The sequence below is a fragment of the Mesoplodon densirostris genome, chromosome 2, assembly GCF_025265405.1.
Source record: "Mesoplodon densirostris isolate mMesDen1 chromosome 2, mMesDen1 primary haplotype, whole genome shotgun sequence".
Classification (NCBI taxonomy): Eukaryota; Metazoa; Chordata; class Mammalia; order Artiodactyla; family Ziphiidae; genus Mesoplodon; species Mesoplodon densirostris.
The window spans coordinates 142,489,160-142,509,975 of NC_082662.1; the positions used below are offsets into that span (position 1 = coordinate 142,489,160).

The following is a 20,816-nucleotide window of genomic DNA, read 5'->3' on the forward strand; positions in this document are numbered from 1 at the left end:
AAGTCCCCCAGTAATCTCTTAATGAGACCATTATTGCTTTATCCTCTAATTGCTTCCTATATTAAAAATCTTTTCTCCCCAACCAGATATGGCTCCCTATGGATACACACAATAAACCTGTCTTGTATCTTCCAATACCTGTACAACACAGAGCACATAGCTGGCTCTCAAGAAATACTCACTTGTCGTCTGGGAAGAGTGAAGCCAGGTACCAACTTTATCAGAAGGGAAATCAATTCTCCCAGTCTTGGAGAAAACACCCTATTTCTTGTATGTGATCTCAGAGCAGTTCAGCACATCTGTACCTTAATTTGTAGTAAATGTGTCCTTAAGCTGAGAATATAATATAGTACTAAAAATCAAATGCTATTTTAAACTTAGGAGGAGTTTATCAAGAGAATAAATCCAACTTTGAATCATTTTTCTAAAGCAAACAATTCCCCCACTGATCTTCATTTATCATATACTAAAATAACATTTTAGTCTCTCAGGATTGCTTATCATAAAGAGAACAGGACTTGCAAAAGATAGGGGACTCGGAGGACAAAACATCTGGAGGAAATTCTCTTTCTGGCTTCTAATGAAAGTGTCATATGTTCTCCTTACTTATTCATTGCTCAGAGCTGGCTTGTAAAGGATAAATTGCGTCCCAAATTATTAGGGTGATAAACAAATATAGAAAACAGGGAAATAAGATACACTTGGAATTAATTCTTAAATCCACTCATTCATTTACTCATCCAATAATATTTAGTGAGCATCTATTATATATTACATTAGGCACTGTGGGAGACTGAACAATGAATCAGAAAAGCTTAGACAGTCCACTGAGGGAAGATAATATAAGGCAGATAGTTCTGAATGTCCTAATAAAAGAACAACAAAAAAAAAGAACTGCTGTAAGAATTTAGAAGAGGGAGAACATTCTTCCTTCTGGGAGAATCTGGAAAGTTTCTTAAAACAGGTTGCAACTGCATTCAGTCTTAAAATATGGGTATGGCTTCGACTTGCAGAGATGTGAAGAATGGGCACAAAAGATCACATAACAGGATAAGCAAAGGCCCAGTGGAGTTAGTGTTCTGTTTGGCTGCAGTATAGCAGAACAGAAACAGGAAATAAGGTTGGAAAGCTGGTCGGGCCAGATGTAGAGGGGCTTGAAGACCAAGCCAAGGAGTGTACACTTTGTGAACAGAGCAACACTTCTCAAACTTAATTGTGCACACAAATCACCTGGGGATCTTGTTACAGCAGATTGGGTGTGGGACCTGAGATTCTGCATTTCCAAAACCCCGGCGGTGCTGCTCTTGGGAGACCACACCTTCAGTATCAAGAACACAGACATCGGGGGGCCATTGCACAGAGAGACTGCCTGATCCCCAGGGTGTTCCAGGAAGACTAAATCTGATAATAATGGATCAGGCAGATTGGAATGGGGAGAAGCTGAAGACTGTTGTCCTCGACGCTGGTTGTTCGTTAGAATCATCTGGGAAGATTTTACACCACACTGTTACCCAGGCCTTACTCCCAGAGATTCTGGTTTAATTGATCTGGAGTGGGGCCCAGATTTCAGTATTTTTAAAAAGTTCTCCAGGAAATTCTAATGTGTGGCCAGGATTGAGAACCTCTGCTAAAGATGATACAGTAAGTACTGCTATCACTCAGGCAAAGATGATGATGATCTAAACTAGTGCAATGGCAGTGACAACAAAGTGAAGGGGCCACTTGTATAAAATACTGTAAATGTAGAAGGAATAGGCTTTAGCAACTGTCTGCACAGAGACTTAGGTTTATGGCTACAACATTAATTTCTTCCAGTTAAAGACAGTTTGGTGAAATGGTTAAGAACACAGACTCTGGAGCCAGATCACCTGGGTTTGGATTTCAGCTCTGCTATTCTGCTATTTATTTATTAGGGGTGTGTGTGAGAGAGAGAGGAAGAGAGAGAGAGAGACCTTGGGCAAGTTCCTTAACCACTTTATGACTCAGTTTCCTCATCTGTATGTTGGGGATATAACAATAACTAACATATGGAGTTGTGAAGATTACGTGAATTAACAAATATGTAAAAGCCCTTAGAACCATGCTTGGCATATAGGAAGAGCTTTAAAGGCGTTTGCTGTTATTATAAGCATGGTTCATTCATCTATTCTGATCTCTCCAAGATATCGAACTGAATGTAAGACTGATCTGGAAAAGGAGAAGTCCTTGAGGGCTCTCAACCCTCAGCCAATTTGAAATCACTAGGTCACCTGCTTCATAAATACAATTCGATGGAGGTGGCACACCCTGCCTCCCTCCATCCCGGACCCCATTCTCAAGGTCTCTAAAAGTAATAGCCACAGCGTCCCTACTTGAACTGCTGGTCCTTGGTGCTTCGCGTCTTGGCCAGGAAGCGCTCTGCCAGCTTCTCCAGGTTGCGGGAATAGTCCATCTCGATCTCAGCCTTCTTCCGGAAGAAGTCCTGGAGGTCCTGCAACAGCTGCACCCGGAGCTCACACTGCTGGTCCAGGCATTTCATCTGCTCTGTGAGCTGAGCACGGATCTCTGCAATGAAAGTGAGGTAAGGCAGTCAGACAGAGATCCCTGGAAAAAACCATAACACCAACATTTACCCCTTCCACTTAGTTGTTCCCTGTGCTATGGGGAACTTAAAGGTTTTAATTTTTCAAATGTGATGTGAGGCACCACCAAAACTCACCAACTCTTTTCAGACCCTTAAAGAACACTGAAACCAGGAATCTGCTAAATCATTTAAGAGAAACTGCTTATCAGACATAATAATACTCAGAGCTACCCCTTAACAAGCAATTTATTGTGCTTCCAGCACAGTGTCAGAATGTAGGCTCCCTTCTGGCAGGGAGCCAAATGAATTATCTCCCAACCATCCTATTAGGTTAGTACTACTTTCATCCTTATTTTAAAGATGAGAAAACTGACTCTTAAAAAGAAGTCAAGCTATTAGGTGGTGGAGCCAGGATTCAAACCCAAACAGCTTGACTTTAGAGCCCAAACTCCTACTTTTTATACTTTCTCCCATTATTTCAAACTGTTTTTCCACATCTTCATGAAGTAAGGGGAGAGGTCAGGATATTGTAATGGAGATAGAAAGGGCTCTGCCCAAGGGCAAATAGTGGCAGTCTAGAATGAAACAAGCACCCAGACCTCTAGGCATGCAAACCATTAACTGTCAATCAGATTCCACAGTTTCCAATACCACTGAATGTAATCAATCTTCAAGAAGTTGATATTTTCACCAACAAATATCACTCATATCTCTGATGCTTCATCCTCACAGGTACTCAGAGCCTCTGCTGTGTCAAAGCTAGAAATATTTCTGGTTAAGGTCTAGCTTGGCAGCTTTCTGGATGGCCAGAATCCTCGTACAGGGTTAGCAAACACCCTCTCTGGAACTGCAGCAATGGCAGCTCCAGATACCACCAGATCTGCCTCAGATGCAATACTGCATTCGTTACTGACAAGAGACCTGGCGCCCGCAGGAAGCAGCTTGCCAAAGCCAGACTGCAAGGCCTGCAGTACGTATCCTGCTGAAGTTATGTCCCAATCCCCATCTGAGTCACAGTGGAGTCACTCCTTTCATCCCTTTCTTCCCCACCCCCCCACAAGCCTGCTCAGCTCCAATAGCTTAGGATGTGACAGTAACTCCAATCCCAGGGAAAAGGAGCACCGGTATTATTACGTCTTTCCTCTGCATGCTCCAAATTCATTCCCCAACAGTAGAGTTGTAACAGTGCTTGCAGTCTATGCTCTGTAATGCATAGGGTGGAGGTGTGGAATCTATAGAGTTTTCATCTGAGCTGCAGATAAATCAGAGGCAAATCCAGGAACAAAGCTATGATGTTGAAAATTCTGCCAACCACTCCTTTTATGAAGCAATGAGGTATGGGCAAATGGTACATTTGGCTTCACCTTGGAGTAGCTGCGGATCCATCATCCATCCCCATCTTCATTTTTGTTTGTTTTTACAGATATCAGGATGTACCACAAATATCTGGTCCTTTATGGGTGATCTCAGGTGATCTGTGAGTGTAGTTCTCACCCTCTTCGGCTCCCTGCCTCCTCCCGTGCCAACCACCAATGCCAACCAGGCCTGCAGTAACCTCACCTGAACTGAAACTGAGCACCGGAGGATTGTTTCAAGCAGACAGAAGGCTGCGCAGAAAAGCCGCCTACCTCATCAAAGCTCTCTTGTTCTGTGTTTTTTTGGAGTCTGATTACAAGGGTGTTGGGGGGGAAGATCTGCAGAGGGCATGCCAGGCAGCTGGTTCCTGCCAGGGATTTCTGGGCCTCTTAAAGGCAACAGCCCTTGCCGAGACTATTCCTCGAGGCATCTGTCCTCTTTCTATCTTTGATAGATAGAAGTAGTAGCTGGTAGTAGTAGCCACTGGGTAGGCAGACTGTGGGTGGAGAGGACATTCACAATGCTCATTGATATTACTTACAACTTGTCCATTAAATAAGAATCAGGGGGCTTCCCTGGTGGCGCAGTGGTTGAGAGTCCGCCTGCCGATGCAGGGGACACGGGTTCGTGCCCCGGTCCGGGAAGATCCCACATGCCGCGGAGCGGCTGGGCCCGTGAGCCATGGCCGCTGAGCCTGTGCGTCTGGGGTCTGTGCTCCGCGACGGGAGAGGCCACAGCAGTGAGGGCCCACGTACCGCAAAAATAAATAAATAAGAATCAGGGCATCTTAGGGTGAAAAGGCTTTCCAGGTACCCAGTCAGTAACAGATGTGCAAGAGGATGTGGATAGGCAAGGGGCTGTCAGCCCTCTCTGAGTCACTTGTAATTCATTTATGACTTTGCCTCAATAAACTCTCTAACTAGTGGAGCAGAAAGGGAGCACAGGAGGATGGATGATGCCCACCTTCGCCATAAAAAGAGGAGGCTAAGCAAATTCCCACAATACCCATGAGGTTCCAGAGGTAGACCGCTCCAGGGTTGTCCTGTCTGAGGAACAAGCACTTCATAGGAGGCCTTTAAGATACGTGAATTAATCTAAGAAGCCCCAACGTGCATCCAGCCAGCATGGAATTCCACCCTGACCTCCTTAGGTGTTGCAACAAATGGGCAGCGTTACCCAAAGTGCACCCCAACCTCAGGCATCCCCTCCGGGCCCCTGAAGGAAAGGGAGCACATGCTTACTGAACACCTTTATACACATCATCTCATTTAACCTTTATTACTAGTCCATAATTGGTATCCCCAATTGTCCCGATTGCACAGATGAGAAAACTGAAGTATGACAAGTAATTTACCAAAGGCTCATACAATTAGGTGCAAGTGGGGTTGAAGCCAAATGAAGGTTTGCCTTGACTTGTCAAAGAGGTTGTCAGTGGGGCAGGGAAACAAGAGAAACGAACAAGAGTCTGGGGTCTATGAGGTATTTCTGGGGGAATCACAGTTTCTCTCGCTCCAAACCCTGGAATGTCCCCTTCCCCACCTTCCAGATGAGGTGGTGACTCAGGCCCCCAGAGTCAAGTTTGGAGTAGCCCGGTGACTCACTAACTAGCCCATGTTTCGACTAGTCCACAACTGGGCTGGATCCCTTCCTGCTTCCTAGATCTCCTCTACAGGGCAGCTTTGAAGGAAGTGAGAATGCGATATCCCCACCCCAATCCAGGAAAAGGAGAGTCTCTGCTAAGAGATACCACCTGCCACTGTGGTTAATTAGTGATGCGACTCCACTGAGCATCTCCCCTCCCCCCCCACCCCTCCCCATGGAAGGAGATGCCGCCCTGGCTCCCATCCTCAGAGCCTCTGCACAGGCACTTACGGGAGACTCCAACTACCCCCACCTCCAGGCCTGAAGCTCCAAGACAGAATGGCTGCTCTGTCCAGGGCAAAATGTGCTCTGTCCAGGCTTTTGCTGCTGCTGCTTTTGCTGTAAAGACAAACAATGGTCCCCAAGAAGGCAGCTGTGCCAGCCCCAGTCCTCTGTCCATGCATAAGATGGGCAGGAAACAATAGGCCACTGAACGCCAGCACGCCTGGGCCATGTGCCCAGGCTGGAGGCCCCTCTGTACCCTGGCCGACCAGTAAACTACAAGAGCAGAAAGAAGAAAGGGGCAATTTATAAAAACATGGAGAAATTCCTCACAGTTCCATCCACACAGTTCCATCGTGTGCTTAGGCCAGAATGCACGTGCACACGTGTATACACGCAAAGACACACAATCACACCACCCACAGTGCTTCACCACATCAACCCAAGAAGCCTTTGCAAATTCAGTTTATAGCTGGATGAGAGTTCCTGGGAGCTGGGGATGATGGGATCTTTGTAGGTTCTGTCCCTAGAACTACACTGAAGAAGTCAAGTTCTCACGTTCTACATGCAGCTGTATCTCAGGGCTATAAATGTATTTCATAGCCATCCAGAAAGCCAAAGTACAAAGGTCACCATGAACGACCTGGAGTGATACATGCCAAAAATGACCTCCCCTGGGCACCTCACCCAGCCCACTTATTCAGCAAATCTTTACTGTGCCCCTACTGTATAACAGACCCTGTGCTAGGTGATGGCAACAGAGGACAAAACAGGCCCAAGCCCTGCCCTAATGAAGCATGGCTTGACAAGAAGAGGAAGGAAAAGAAAGCAAAGACAGTCTCATTACTTTTGCTTCAGATATTCTTTATTATAGATAGCCATGGTATTAAGCCCCCACCTAAAGACCAAAGATTTAAAAGTCATCAGTAGCAGGCAAAAGATATTAGGCAACAAGCCTAAGAACATTTCAATGTCCTCTGACTCTTTTTCTATTATGTTTTATAAAAATGACACTTGAATAAAAACTGCAGCTTCCCATGCAAAAGGGGCCAAAGTTCTAGAACAAGTTTCTTGAAAATCAGAGTTAACCTTTGGTTAGCATTTCATTCAAAGATTCAAGTCAAAATATAACTCCACTGTTCTGGAACTAGACCGTGAAGATGGTTGCACAATCTTGTGAATATACAAAAACAAAAACCAAAAAACCCACTGAATTGTACACTTCAAAGGGGTACATTTTATGGTATGTGAATTATATCTCATTACAAAAATTGAACCCCACCAAAACAGCATGTCCTGCTGAGTGCCATCCTGCCAACTAAGGGGAAAATGGTCCAGCAAACAGGCACCAAAAAGAGGAAGGAATTCTTGGTTTCCATTTCTCCACTTGTATGGGCTGAATTTCAGTTCTGCATTGAATATTCTTAAAGCAAATCTTAGAAGCTGTCCCTCAGGCAGGAAGCTTGGCCAGGACATTGAACTCCACTGGCAGATCACCATTCCATCATTTCCGAAGGGTGTCAGATCAAAACCTGGCAAGGAATGTTTTTATGTATGAGTTCAATTGCAGGCTCAGCACACACGTCCATATCCCCCCAGGATATGCTGACTCCTTGTCCATGCTTGGCCATAGCTGAGATCCTAACTACACCTGTCCTGGGAGTTAGAAGGAGGCTCATTTCCTTTTTAGAAAGAAGCAGAAGGGTCACAAAACTGATGAAATTCAAAGAAAAACTAGACCTAACAGGATACTGATCATTTAACAAAAACAGGGCACTGCCACAGCGACAATCATGGAGACTCTAAAATTATATAACACCTGCCAATGCAGGTGACACAGTCCTCTAGAAACTGTCCTCACTTCAGAGGACACCCAGGAAATTCATCAGTCAGCAGAGTACTAGATTCTGTTCAGCTCACTGCTTCCAATCCAAAGATATTAACCCCTTTCTTTCCCTCTTTCAAAATTCATCTCCTTTTTTAAGAATTCTGTCTGATTAAGTCACATGGAACCCCCTCCTATGAATCCCTTATCTCTGAGGAGAAAAATGGGGGTCGAGGGGAGGCCTGGAGAAAGCTGTAATCTTTCAGGAGATCAACACAGGCACGTCCTTCCCTTCTCCTTGACATGCTGGCACCTAGGGGACAAGAGCTGCCACTCCCACAGGTTGTGCTCAGAGCCCGTTGAGCATGAGGTCAGCCTGGGTTCCCCACTGGGAACCGGGCCTGATGTCGGTCTTTTTCCACAAAATGTGCCTCTCCTGCTTTTAGCCTTTCACAAACACATGATGTCACCTCAGCCATCTCAGGAATATGAATTCCTAGTATCTTTCCAGCAAGTGTTATATAAGAAGACAATTGAGGCTCTCACCAGGCTCTACCCTCCATATCTCCTACCAAGACCTCTTATCACAGTGGTCATCAGCTCCTCTCAGAACTGTTCCCTGGGAAACAGAATGCTGGAATACCTTGCCAAGTCTCGCTCTTTACCTGCAGGTTTGCCTTTCTACAAACTCAGTAATGGGAAGGGCTTTAAATTTTTTCTTGGACAGATAACCGAACCAGAGCCCAGAGAAGGGGAAGGAGTTTCTGGAGATCACACAGCTATTAAGCTTCAGATCTAGGCCTGGAACCCGGGTCACTGGGTTCCTAAGCGAAAGTTCTTTCTTACTTACTCTTGTCACAAATATTTATTTGAGCACCTTCCAGGTGCTCTGAGAGTAAAAAGACAAAGTCCTCTGTCAATGTTAGCAGAGCAGTCAGGAAGAGACAAGTAAAAAACCTACAACAAACACAGTGAAACAATAATATAAATAAATGAGGTATGCACACAGTGTCGTGACAGCAGAGAGAAGGAAGACACGTATCACCCTCAATCAACTTCCTATACCACATCTTTCAGTGACTGACATTATTACTTATCTCAGTAGTCAGTATGCCAATAAAAGCCATCAAGCTACTCTTAGCAAACTAGAAAACAGCAAATATTCTTCCTCAAAGAGTGTGATTGATGGCCTTTTTCCTCGTTACTTTACCCTATTGAATATAGCATAGAAACAAACATGAGTTAATCCAAACAATCAATCAACAAATAGCTACCAAGCTTCCAGAATATGTGGATGTGACATACTTATTGTTTTCCCTTCCTTGCATCCATATCCTCCCAGACTCTTAGTGCTTTTTTTTTTTTTTTTTTTTGCGTTATGCGGGCCTCTCACTGTTGTGGCCTCTCCCGTGGCGGAGCACAGGCTCCGGACGCGCAGGCTCAGAGGCCATGGCTCACGGGCCTAGCCGCTCCGCGGCATGTGGGATCTTCCCGGACCAGGGCACGAACACGTGTCCCCTGCCTCGGCAGGAGGACTCTCAACCACTGCGCCACCAGGAAAGCCCGACTCTTAGTGCTTTTCACAAAGCTGATTCCACCTCTGGCCTCTCCAAAGATGGTAGATGTTACCTCCAGGCCCTGTTTAGGAGCTACAAGACCTGGGGACAATGTCAGTCTGAGACAGTGCTACCATCTTGCCACCACAAGTGGAATGGAGCCAACCTAGAGGAAGCAGAGCTGAGGTATGGGAAAAGGAAACTTGAGCCCCTGAATCAATCATGGCCAGATGCCAGCCCTATCCCTGGCCCTTTCCAGCATACAAGCCAACTCATTCCGTTTTTGCTTAAAATAGTTTGCATTGGGGTTTTGGTCTCTTGCAAACAAAGGATTCCTAGTGGACTAAGTAGGGAATTCTCAAGTATTCAGAAGCATGAAGGTCCCTGTCCTCAAGGAACTTACCATCTAATTGTGAAAACATGATCAAAATATATAATACATTTTCAAAAAATACATAATTACTTACACATTACATAATTATATATAATTACAAGATATATAATTAAATATATAAATCTTTATTATAGTATACTGCAAGAATGAAACTGAGAAGAAATATTACAAGTAAAAGTCTTAAGGACTCAAAGCAGTGGGGACTATCATTGCTAAAATAAGGCTTCTTGAGAAAGACTAAACTCCTTGAGAGGGAGAAATTGTTTGTTTGGCTCACAACATACTCCTAGACCCAAAACCATACCTGGCATATAGTAGGGCTTGAAATCTGTGGAAGGAAGGAGAGGATAAAGAGAGAAAATGGGAGGAAAGAGAAGTCTGAACTAGTATTCTGAGGATGGGTAAAATTTCAATAAATGGAAGGGTGAGGAGACAACCTTCCAGAAGAAGGGAAAACATAAGCGGAGAGATGGGAATGTTTGAGCGCGGCCTCTTTATGAGATAGTGAGGAGGCTGGCCTCACCAGAACAAAAGGCGACGTAAGCGTAGGTCAGACATAAGGGTGCACAGAGAGGAGCAGCTCCAAAGGCTAACAGGGTAGTTTGGATCTCAAGAGGCCAGGAATGGAGCTGGTGAAAGTTTGTGTCATGATGGGAACAGAGCTGAAGGAAGATCAGAGAGGAGGAGGTCTGCTGGATGGGTTCCTAGGCCTTCTAAATTAAGAGATGGAGTGAGCGTTAATGAGCAATCCAGGCTGAATAGTACAGAGGTCAAAAAGGATAGGAGAATTCCATGAGTGGAAAATCCCCGCACATACTAACGCTAATCACTAGTAATAATACATACTTTAGAGCCACTGATCCTAAAGCTAGTGAGTCCAAGCTATCTCTATACAGTGGTGAGCAAACTGGACATGTAAGAGAGATCAAAGGTTGGGTTCAAAGGTAAGACAGTTACCTTGGTGGGAGGAAGGAGGGGTGGTGGCAACCTGAGTGCTAGCCTCTCCGGCTTTCCTTTTACTATAGTTCTTTGTGTCGAACTTTAAGTTTGGCCATCTTCAAAACTGTCTGCCCTGTGCAGTAGATTTCCCCAAAGTTATGAAAGAAAGAACCTTTCCTCCCCTCGCATTAACTCCACACTACCTAAGAACAATGCATGAAGCTTTGGAGACAAAGAGAAACCAGCCGGGGGAAGGAGAAGGAGAAAAATGGCCTTAAGAGTTTCCGAAGGATGTCCATTCATTAACTGTTGAGCCCCCAAGTGAAGACACAGAAAGCAGCCTCATAAAGCCAATGAGATGGGAGGGTGTGAAGGAGAATATCTCAATGAACTTTAATCATCAGGGCTGCTCTTGGCAGGCCGCCTTGGTTCTTTTAAGTGACTCAATAGAAAGTCAAAGACAAAAGGCTCCCAAATGAACAAGCTGCCACATCAAATGCCAAAGTAGTAATTTTAGCTCCTAGGCCTTGCCTGAGATGTTTAAGAAACAGAATTCCTGAGGTCCAAAGTCTAGAATTAACTTGTACTACAAACTAAAGATTTGGTATGAGATGACCAACAGCTCCTCTGGGAAATGTTACTTAGTCTGATGCCCCTGATTGATTGCTAGAGACAAAGTGGAAGTGAATTCCCAAGGACCATGATAACCAACCAACAAATCTAGCAAATATTTGTCTCATACCGTCTCTGTGCAAAGATCTGAGTGACAAATCATTGGAACACACAAGGACATTGTCTTGCTTTCAAGGAGCTTATAATCCAATTGGGAAAAAAAGGAGACTAAATGCAAAAGCATTCAACTGTATAGGACTGTGTGTGCTAAGTGCTAAAATAATGGTCCCAGATTACGCTCATTGAGGAGATCAGTATAAACCAGGATCAGCCTGAGTTAGTCTTCAGGCCTGGAACTGGGGAGGATTTAAAGAGGTGTAAGGGTTATAGAGGAAGGAGCACTGTGATTACTAGGGCAAAGGTGAGGAGGCAGAAATGGGCAGATCAAGCCCAGGATCCTGTGTGAGTACAGCACAGTGATTTGAAGGTTTATTCAGAAGAGCATGGAGAGAAAGAGGGGGGTGGAAAAGAAAGAAAGGGTGCGCATGCTCCACGAGCAGATCAGATACACTGTTCCAAAGGGATCTGTAAACTGTGGACAAAGCAAGGTAAGGGTCTTGAAAAGCAGAAGGACAGCGCAAGAAGAGTCAAAAACCCAAGGACTTCCCTGAAATCAACTCCTGAAAAGACTAAATGTCAATTTCAACATGTCCACTATAGTAATGGACAACGGTAAACTGTATGCTGCTCAAGGCTCCAGCGCAACTGAATGGAAAACATACCAGATCAATCCTAAAATCCAGACCCTAGATTCCTAGAGAGCTGGCTCTGGAGGATTTACTTCATTTTGTGTAGGACCCAGCTTGGTCTACAGTATTAGCACATCATTTCAGATTTAGTTCCACCAGCATGGACCAAGCCCCTGTTAGTTGTTGGGAAAAGGGACAAAGATGACTACAGAGGACCAGGAGATTCACTCGGCCTTTGAAGTGCCTGTGGAACTTCCTATTGGAAAATAAAGTTTTGTTCTCCAGTCTGGAGTTCTCAGGAGAGGTCAAGTCTGGAGGGAGACATTTGCGAGCCATCAGCAAGTAGATGGGAGTATGAAGTTAACCATGAAAGCGAATGCAGCTGCTCATAGAAAGCATGGAGAAGGAAATAGAAGTAGGCTTAAGCCTGGGGACACCCTCATTTAGGTGGAAAGCAAAAGAAGAGGAGATAGGAAACTAGAGTGAGAATGGAAAGAGATGTATCAGGGTGTCAATAACTGCAAATCACTTAAAGAAGACAGCAGGGCAAAGAGTTTATTTACTTGGGCGATCATTATTGAGAGCCTGCTATGCATCACCCAAGATGAACACAACCACCTTACTGACAGGCTGGGTCAGCCTGTACTGCTCTAGTTGCTATGACTGTTCCAGTCCTTCATGCTGGTGGGCCGCCCTGACAGCCCCTTGCCTTGTACCTGTGCTACACGCCTCTCAATTCCCACCCCAGGGTTTCCCTGTCGCCACTGAGGCATGGGATTTGGAGGGACCTGCTCAGCCACCAGCCATGCCATGAAGAAGCACAGGGGAATTGAAGCTCTAGGACATCAACCCCTGAGTAAGAGGGGATGGGGGCTGGCAAATGAAATCTTCTCCCTCCTTCCCCCAGTGGACCATTCAGAGATGTAGTAGCTTCACATATTTTCTCTGAAGATGTCCCACAAGACCAAATGATCAGCCTGTCATGAAGCTGTGGCCAGCCTCTAAGCAGTCCCTTATATTTGTTCTCCCTCCCTCCCTCCCTCCCTTTCTCGCTTCCCTTTTCTCCTCATTCCTGCTTCCCTGTGATGGCTCTCACAAATAAAGTGTAAGCTTTTGCCTCTAGAGTTCTAATTCTAGGGAACTCAGACTAAGACAATTACCATGGGCCAGGCACTGGTCTAGATGCTGGATAGATCATCTTTTCTTTTTTCTTTTTTTTCTTTTTTTTGCCGTATGCGGGCCTCTCACTGCTGTGGCCTCTCCCGTTGCGGAGCACAGGCTCCGGACACGCAGGCTCGGCGGCCATGGCTCACGGGCCCAGCTGCTCCGCAGCACGTGGGATCTTCCCAGAACGGGGCATGAACCCGGGTCCCCTGCACTGGCATGCGGACTCTCAACCACTGCACCACCAGGGAAGCCCAGATCATCTTTTCCTTGATGAAACTTATTCCCCAACAAAAGTATCTGCTTAGTAGAGTGTTGAGAATAGCTAACTAATAGTTATTTTTCAAGGACTCAACATATTTGTGAAGTGATTGGTTGGTTATAAGAACTGATTTAGTTGACTACAGTTTGTTTTCTGTGAACAGGTAAAGTGTCTCTACAAAAGTTATGGGTAGGTATACAATCAACAGTGATCACAGATGCCATTTAGTAAATACTTTCTATGTGACTCATAGAAAGTTGAGTCACCATTTAAGTGTAAAGGTATGTTATTTCATTTAATCCTCAAAACATCCCAGTGGGATAAGTTTGCAATAAGCAGAATGGTTAAGAGCCCAGATGTTGCATTCAGAAAGACCTGGCTTTAATTCTAGCTCTGCCACATGCTAGTTGTCTATCCTTGAATAAGACACTTAATCTCTCTAAGTCTGTTTCATTATCTATAAAATAGAGTTTGTAACAGCAGCCACACCAGTGGATTGTTGTAAAGCGTAGAAGAGATAACATAGATAAAATAGGTAAAGTGTTTACTATATGCCGGGTACCTAGTAAGATTCTATTAAAAGTCAATCCTGATTCTGCCCACTTCACAGATAGGGATCACTGAGGTTCAGAGAGATTAGTTAATTGCCTGAAGTCACCGAGATAGTTACAGATCACGACAGGATCTGAACCTAGATGTGTTCAATTCTAAAACAGGGCTCTTATCCACTCTCCTACTTTTTTTTTTAATGAAACTGAGATATGGACTCATTTAGTTGCCTTTCATACTGGAATCCTATAGTTCCAGTTGGCAATATTGATTGGGATCCCTGAATTTCTTCAGCTTATCACACAAAAGTCCTCATTCTTACTGCCTTAACTTTGAGTATTTAAGTATTTGTGTTGTGGTGGAGTGGGAAAACACCTTTATATCATTTCTTCTTGAAGGAAACAGTAGCAAAAAGTCCATGCCCACCTAGAGATGCTATCAACTGGAGAGGCAGTAGAGCAAACTCTGAGTTACCATTCAACTTTCTCTGAGCCTGCTTGGCACAAAGAAAGTATTTAGTAAGTGGCATCTATGATCACCATTGATTGTATATGACGTGCCTGCCTATAACTGGAAAACAGAATGTCTGGGCTCAAAACGCCAGCTCCGTCACTTACTAGCTATGTGACCCTGGGCAAATTACTTAACATCTCTGTGCCTCAATGTCTCTATGTGTCAAAGTTCATTAATAATAGTACCTACCTCTTAGAGTTTTTATGAGTTAACATTTGTAAAGTAATTAGAATAGTTCCTGGTACATTGAAAATACCATATATGCTTTTGTTAAATACATAAATCAGATCTGTCTCATGGGCTCTTTAATCCTTTAACTTTCTAGACAAGAAGGTATAGGAAATGATAGGAATTGAATAGAATAAATTAGTGGCTTCCTAACTTACAAGCCAACATACACACACACAGGAAACACAATTTCATGAAACAATACATATTCCATAGAGTCTGTTTTTTTACATTTTAAATGCTGGTTGTGGCCCACTAATTTGATTTCATGACCTAGTAGAAGGTCTTGACCTGAAGATTTAAAAAGCTGTGGAATAAAACACATGGCCACCAAAGGCAGAACTAGAACAGAGTCTTCAAACCACTCAGCTCCTTCTTCATGGTCATTACTAAATCAGAAAGGGCTGGAGTTTCACTTCTTGCTTGAAAAGAAACTGTACATTCCGGGTCCTCCTCCCATTCCTTCCACATTTCACATGAACACTAGAAATTCAGAGAACACCAAGGAACCAACGGATACTTCCTGTCTATACAACTCCTGCTACTGTTGCCCAATCCAATGTGTCACCACTGTGTATCAGGGAGAATTCTCCGGCTTGTCCTTTGAGTTTTGTCTTCCTGATTTTGAGGTTCAGCAACTATGATAACCCATCACACCTTCAGAGCAAAAAAGCTACTGATCTAACACAAAGGCAATGTCATTACATATTTAACAAATGGATTATAAACAGAATAGATGAAACTTATTAATGGTTAAGTTGAAAAAAAAAAGAGTTCTTATGTCCTAGAGATAAATACTGAAATATTCAAGGATGAATAATGTCTGGTATTTGCTTCAAAGTGATGTAGGGGAGTGACAGGGGGGTGGGGAGTGGATACAAATAAAACAAGACTGGCCATGAACTGAGGATTTTAGAAGCAGGGTGATGGGGATATGGAAGTTCATAACACTATTCTCCCTACTTTTGCGTATGTCTGAAATTTTTCATAATTAAAGGTTTTTAAGAATCCAATTAATGGGGCTTCCCTGGTGGCACAGTGGTTAAGAATCCACCTGCCATTGCAGGGGACACGGGTTCGAGCCCTGGTCCGGGAAGATCCCACATGCCGCGGAGCAACTAAGCCCGTGCGCCACAACTACTGAGCCTGTGCTCTAGAGTCCGTGAGCCAAAACTACTGAGTCCACGTGCCACAACTACTGAAGCCCATGTGATTAGAGCCCGTGCTCTGCAACAAGAGAAGCCACCGCAATGAGAAGCCTGTGCACTGCAACGAAGAGTAGCCCCCGCTCGCCACAAATAGAGAAAGCCCGCGTGCAGCAGTGAAGACACAGCACAGCCAAAAATAAAATAAATAAATAAAATAAATTTATTTTAAAAAAAAGAATCCAATTAATGGCATGTTAAAAAAAAAGACTTAAAAAGACTCATAGTAAAGGCAAAGGAAGATCAACAAAATAGAAAGAATACCCAGAGATATAATACAGAGCAATTAATTTCCTTAAAATGGATGGACTAAATCTGTGGGTAGAAAAGGGATACTACATACCAGGAAATGTACAAAAAATAATCATCATCAAGACAGATACTGTTTAAATTTTTGAGCTTCAAGGATAAAGAATTATTTAAGAATCAATGGAGGAAAAGCAAATTGCCTAACAAAGTAGGGGGGGAAATCAGGATGGTCTCAGATTTTTCCAGATTGTTCCAGGCAACATTTGAGGCCTGAAGTAAATGAAGCCACATTCTAAAATGATTCTAAAGGAGAGCCACTGTGATCCAAGAATTTATGGCAAGCTGAGTCACCTCAAGTTCAAGTGTGAAAAAGGCTCAGCCATTCACCAACTTGAAAGATCTCAGCCTATATAGACCCATGAACCCCTCCTGAGAGACAGAAATCCTGAACCCAGTAGCTCAATCAAAACAAAACCACAGGAACAAAGAAGCAGTAAAAGAAAAGACCCCCAAAACGGGAGCGTGCAGGTCAGAATGTAAATGTGAGAAACACTGCCAAGGAAATAAAGCCAGATAAGCTACAAAAACTGGGAGATGGGAAAGAGAGGTACAAGGAAGGGCAAGAAAATGAATCACCTAATCTTTCCAGGCAAGGGATCAGCCAGTCTTGTCAAAAAGTGAAGATTTAGCTAAAAATGTAGTTTAAAATATCAGCAATGACTTCAGCCTCCTAATGATTTTCACAATCATTTTCTTAACCTTAGAGAGAACTTAAACGAGTACAATCTTTTGTGGAGAAGAAACATTTATCTGAAGTTCACCAGTTTCTTTACTTTCACTTCAGTTTCTTTTTCTTATGTTAGATTCAAGTAAAATTAAATTCAATTGCTTTTATTTTTAAAGCACATATGGCATAATGCCAATCTTATAAAATTATTTCACTCTCGCCAGCCACCATTCTGTTTCCATGCGCCGAAAGTGTGCACTGGAAGAGAAAGTCCACATGCCTGGCACCAAATCCACTACCCCTACCTCCCCTCCCAGCCCTCCCTGTCTCAGCTCCTAGCCTAGGTTAATCTTTCAACCTGCACACTAGGACGCACACCTTCTTGCTCATTCAAGGCCCTTGCTCCTAAAGTTATACACTTATATTCTGTATCATCCTTTTCCCCTCTCTGCCGGATCATTCCCATAAGCAAACAAACATGTTATATTTCCCCCTAAGGAAACACAGTTTCCTTGCTCTCCCCCTTCCTCCCCAGCTACTTTTTCATCTTGCCCTCTCTTTACAATAAAACTCAGAATGGTTGTCCATACTCCCAGCCTCTACTTCCTTTCTTCCCTTTTTCTCTTTAGCCCACTGTAATCAGGCTCTTGCTTCTTCCATTCTCGCGGTGGGCAGTAACGATCTCCACGTTGCCAAACACAGCCAGTTCTCGGGACCCAGCTTCCTCCACCACCACCAGGACTGGACAGAGGGGATCACTCTCTGGCCCCGGGACAACACCCTCTCCTGATATGCCCCTGGACACACATTCTCAGTCTCCTTCACTGGACCTTTCTCCTCTCTCCCAACCTCCAACTGCTGACACCCCAGGGTTCCATCTAGGGGTTCTTTTCCATCTCTACTTGCTTCCCAGTAGATCTCTTCTGGTTCTGTGCCCGGTAACTGCCAAATCTGTATCTCCAGTCTGGACCCCTCCCTGAATTCCTGGCCCCTATAACTGATTTAACATTTCCTCTTGGATGGCTAACAGGTATTTAGAACTTAACATGCCCAAACCTGAGTTCTTGATACACACCCTGATCCCCATGTTCCCTGTCTTAGTAATGACACCACCTGCCAGGCCAAAAACCTTAAGATTTATCATTGATTCTTCTCTTTCTCTCAAACTCCCAATCCAATTCATGAGCAAATCCTGTTCGTTCTACCTTCAAATTTCAACCAGAATTAAAACCACTTCTTATCCCCTCTACCATTCCCAACTTTGTCCAACTCAGCATCATTTTGCTCTGAATTACTATGGTAGCTTCCTAACTGTTCCTGCTGCCGCCACCCTCACTCCCCTACAGTCTATGCCCTGCTCATCATCCTCCAACAGCTTCACATTGTAGAAAAAAGCTGCAGGCTTTCTAAAACCTAACATGGCCTAACCCCTGGCTATCTCTCCAGTCTCTCTGTTATGTTCACCTTACTCACTGGTCTCCAGCCACACTGGCCTGTCTGTTCACAGAACATGCCAAGCACACTTCTACCTCAGGGCCTTTGCATATGCTTTCCCTCAGCTTGAAGCACACTCCCCCCAACATTCACAAGGTTAACTCCCTCACTTCACTCAATTCTTTGCCCAGATGTTGCCTTCTCAGAGCAACCTTGTGGCCACTCCATTTGAAAGAGCCCCTAACTTTCTCTATGCCTTTACCCCATTTTATTTTTCTTTATGACACTTATAAATCTACTTAGTTATGTATTTATCATCTTACCCTCCCACCAGAACATAAGCCTCACGATAGCAGGGACTTGATCCCTGGTGTCATAATGCCTCACACATAGAAAGCACTCAATGTATACTCATTGAATGAATGAACGTAGAACTCTTTTGGTGTAATAGAAGTTGGAGCAATTTATTGCTGACTTCTTCGTACTTTTCAGTTTTGAATATTTTTTAATGAGCATTTCCTATTTTATAAGGAAGCGACAGCTATTCCTTTAAAAATTAAACCAGAAAGCCAATCAAACATCAAAGGAGGGCTTCCCTGGTGGCACAGTGGTTGAGAGTCCGCCCGCTGATGCAGGGGAACACGGGTTCGTGCCCCGGTCCGGGAGGATCCCACGTGCCGTGGAGCGGCTGGGCCCGTGAGCCATGGCCACTGAGCCTGCGCGTCCAGAGCCTGTGCTCCGCAACGGGAGAGGCCACAACCGTGAGAGGCCCGCATACCGCCAAAAAAAAAATCAAAGGAGAGATGTATTATCTAATCAGCTCTGCTATATTTTGACAAGTGTTTTTGCCCCATTATTTATGATAGCCACAAAAGAGTTCACAATGTAATGCCCACAGGGCATTTTTCATAATTAATGAAACTTTTTAGGAGGAAACTTTACTGGAACAAAAGTTTTAATTGCCCAGGGCTGACCAAAGAGTGCAAAGACAAGCCTCCCAAGTGAGGATGAAAATTGGCAAGGTTTTCCTAAATATCACTTCCCACTATAATATTTTTTCAATATTGCTGCCATAATCTAGATGCCAGAGTCTGTTAGCATCCTGCAAACGAAAGTATGATGGCCTTCAGTAATACTTACATAGAAAATAAAAGTATCACTTTCAAATAAGCTGACACTTCTGAACATGTAATAACCAGGGTCACAGAATCACAGGGGCCAGTGAGAAGAATTAAAAAGGGTCCCTGTGAGCCCCACTGACACACATACCACCAGGAAAAGTTCCTGTCCCTCCAACCAACCCACAGCAACACCCAGCAGTGTCATTCAGCAAGTGGAGTGACCTGCTTCTTCCGCCCCCAAGAGGCCCCGGGGAAAGTGGAGAGAGCATAGGACCAACCCCTTGTCACTGATGAGTGAGGCCCAATGGCAAATACAAGGCATGAACGGCACACAAAGCTAGGCCACAGTTTCAGTGTCTCTCCCTTATATCCTCACCTCCAGTGTTCCCTGCATTTTCTGCTCTTTTCATGATGAGGAAGAAAGCAGCAATAGCCCGTCCACTCTGGAAATGTGGACTAGTGATCTGGCATCGTGGGACATACCACAGAAGTTACCTACCCCAAATAGGATTCAAACCCTGATCTCCTAATACGTCCACCTAAATTTTTCTAAGGCTCTTGACCAAGCAGTAGACTGCGAATCCCAAGCAGTTGACACATGTGTTCTAGGGTCTTCACATGACTAATGGCAGTCAGAGCAGCAACTTCATTTTTTTAAAATCAATAATCTAATTGTTTTCCCTTTAAAACTAGAAAGTTTAGAACCTCTGTATATCACACAAGTGTGCACAGTGGTTAATGGCGACAAGTCAAACGTGATTAACTAGGCCAAGGTGATTTTTTATTGTGGTAAAATATACACAATATAAAATTTACCATGTTAACCTTTTTTTTTTTTTTTCTTTTCTGTACGCGGGCCTCTCACTGTTGTGGCCTCTCCTGTTGCGGAGCACAGGCTCTGGACGCGCAGGCTCAGCGGCCATGGCTCACGGGCCCAGCCACTCTGCGGCATGTGGGATCTTCCCGGACCGGGGCACGAACCCGTGTCCCCTGCATCGGCAGGCGGACTCTCAACCACTGCGCCACCAGGGAAGCCCATGTTAACCATTTTTAAGTGTCCAGTTCTAATGCGGCATTAAGTACATTGTTGTGCAACCATCACCATCATCCATCTCCAGAACTTTTTCATCTTCCCCAGCTGAAACTCTATACACATTGAAGACTAACTCCCCCGTCTCCCTTCCCTCCAGTCCCTGGCAACCTCCACTTAGGCCAAGGTGGTTTTGAGCGTTCTACAGTTTTTCATCGTTTTAATTCTTTGCCACATATCATAAAATTTATAATCATAGTGGACTATAGGTTGAAAACAAGAAGCCTAAGAATACAGACGATGAAATGCAATTGTCAATTAGAAGTATAAGTATCAAGTCATCCAGTTCACATCAAGATGGTCTTCACCAGGTCACTATGTAGCACTCATATGATTCAATTTTATGAATACATTGTTAAAGACACAAGACATAGGAATAATCATAACCAAATTGACTTTTCAATTGTTAGAAGAAAG

General features: G+C 44.1%; 1 protein-coding gene across 10 annotated transcripts in view; it reads right to left on the minus strand.

Annotated features, from left to right (window-relative positions):
- Positions 1-20,816, minus strand: part of SRGAP2 (SLIT-ROBO Rho GTPase activating protein 2) — a 243,118-nt gene that overhangs the window by 146,460 nt on the left and 75,842 nt on the right. For all 10 annotated transcript variants that reach the window (XM_060091025.1, XM_060091022.1, XM_060091024.1 and 7 more), the window contains exon 3: positions 2,352-2,544. In XM_060091025.1, the coding sequence (XP_059947008.1) occupies positions 2,352-2,544 (193 nt within the window). The remainder of the gene's footprint in view (positions 1-2,351; positions 2,545-20,816) is intronic.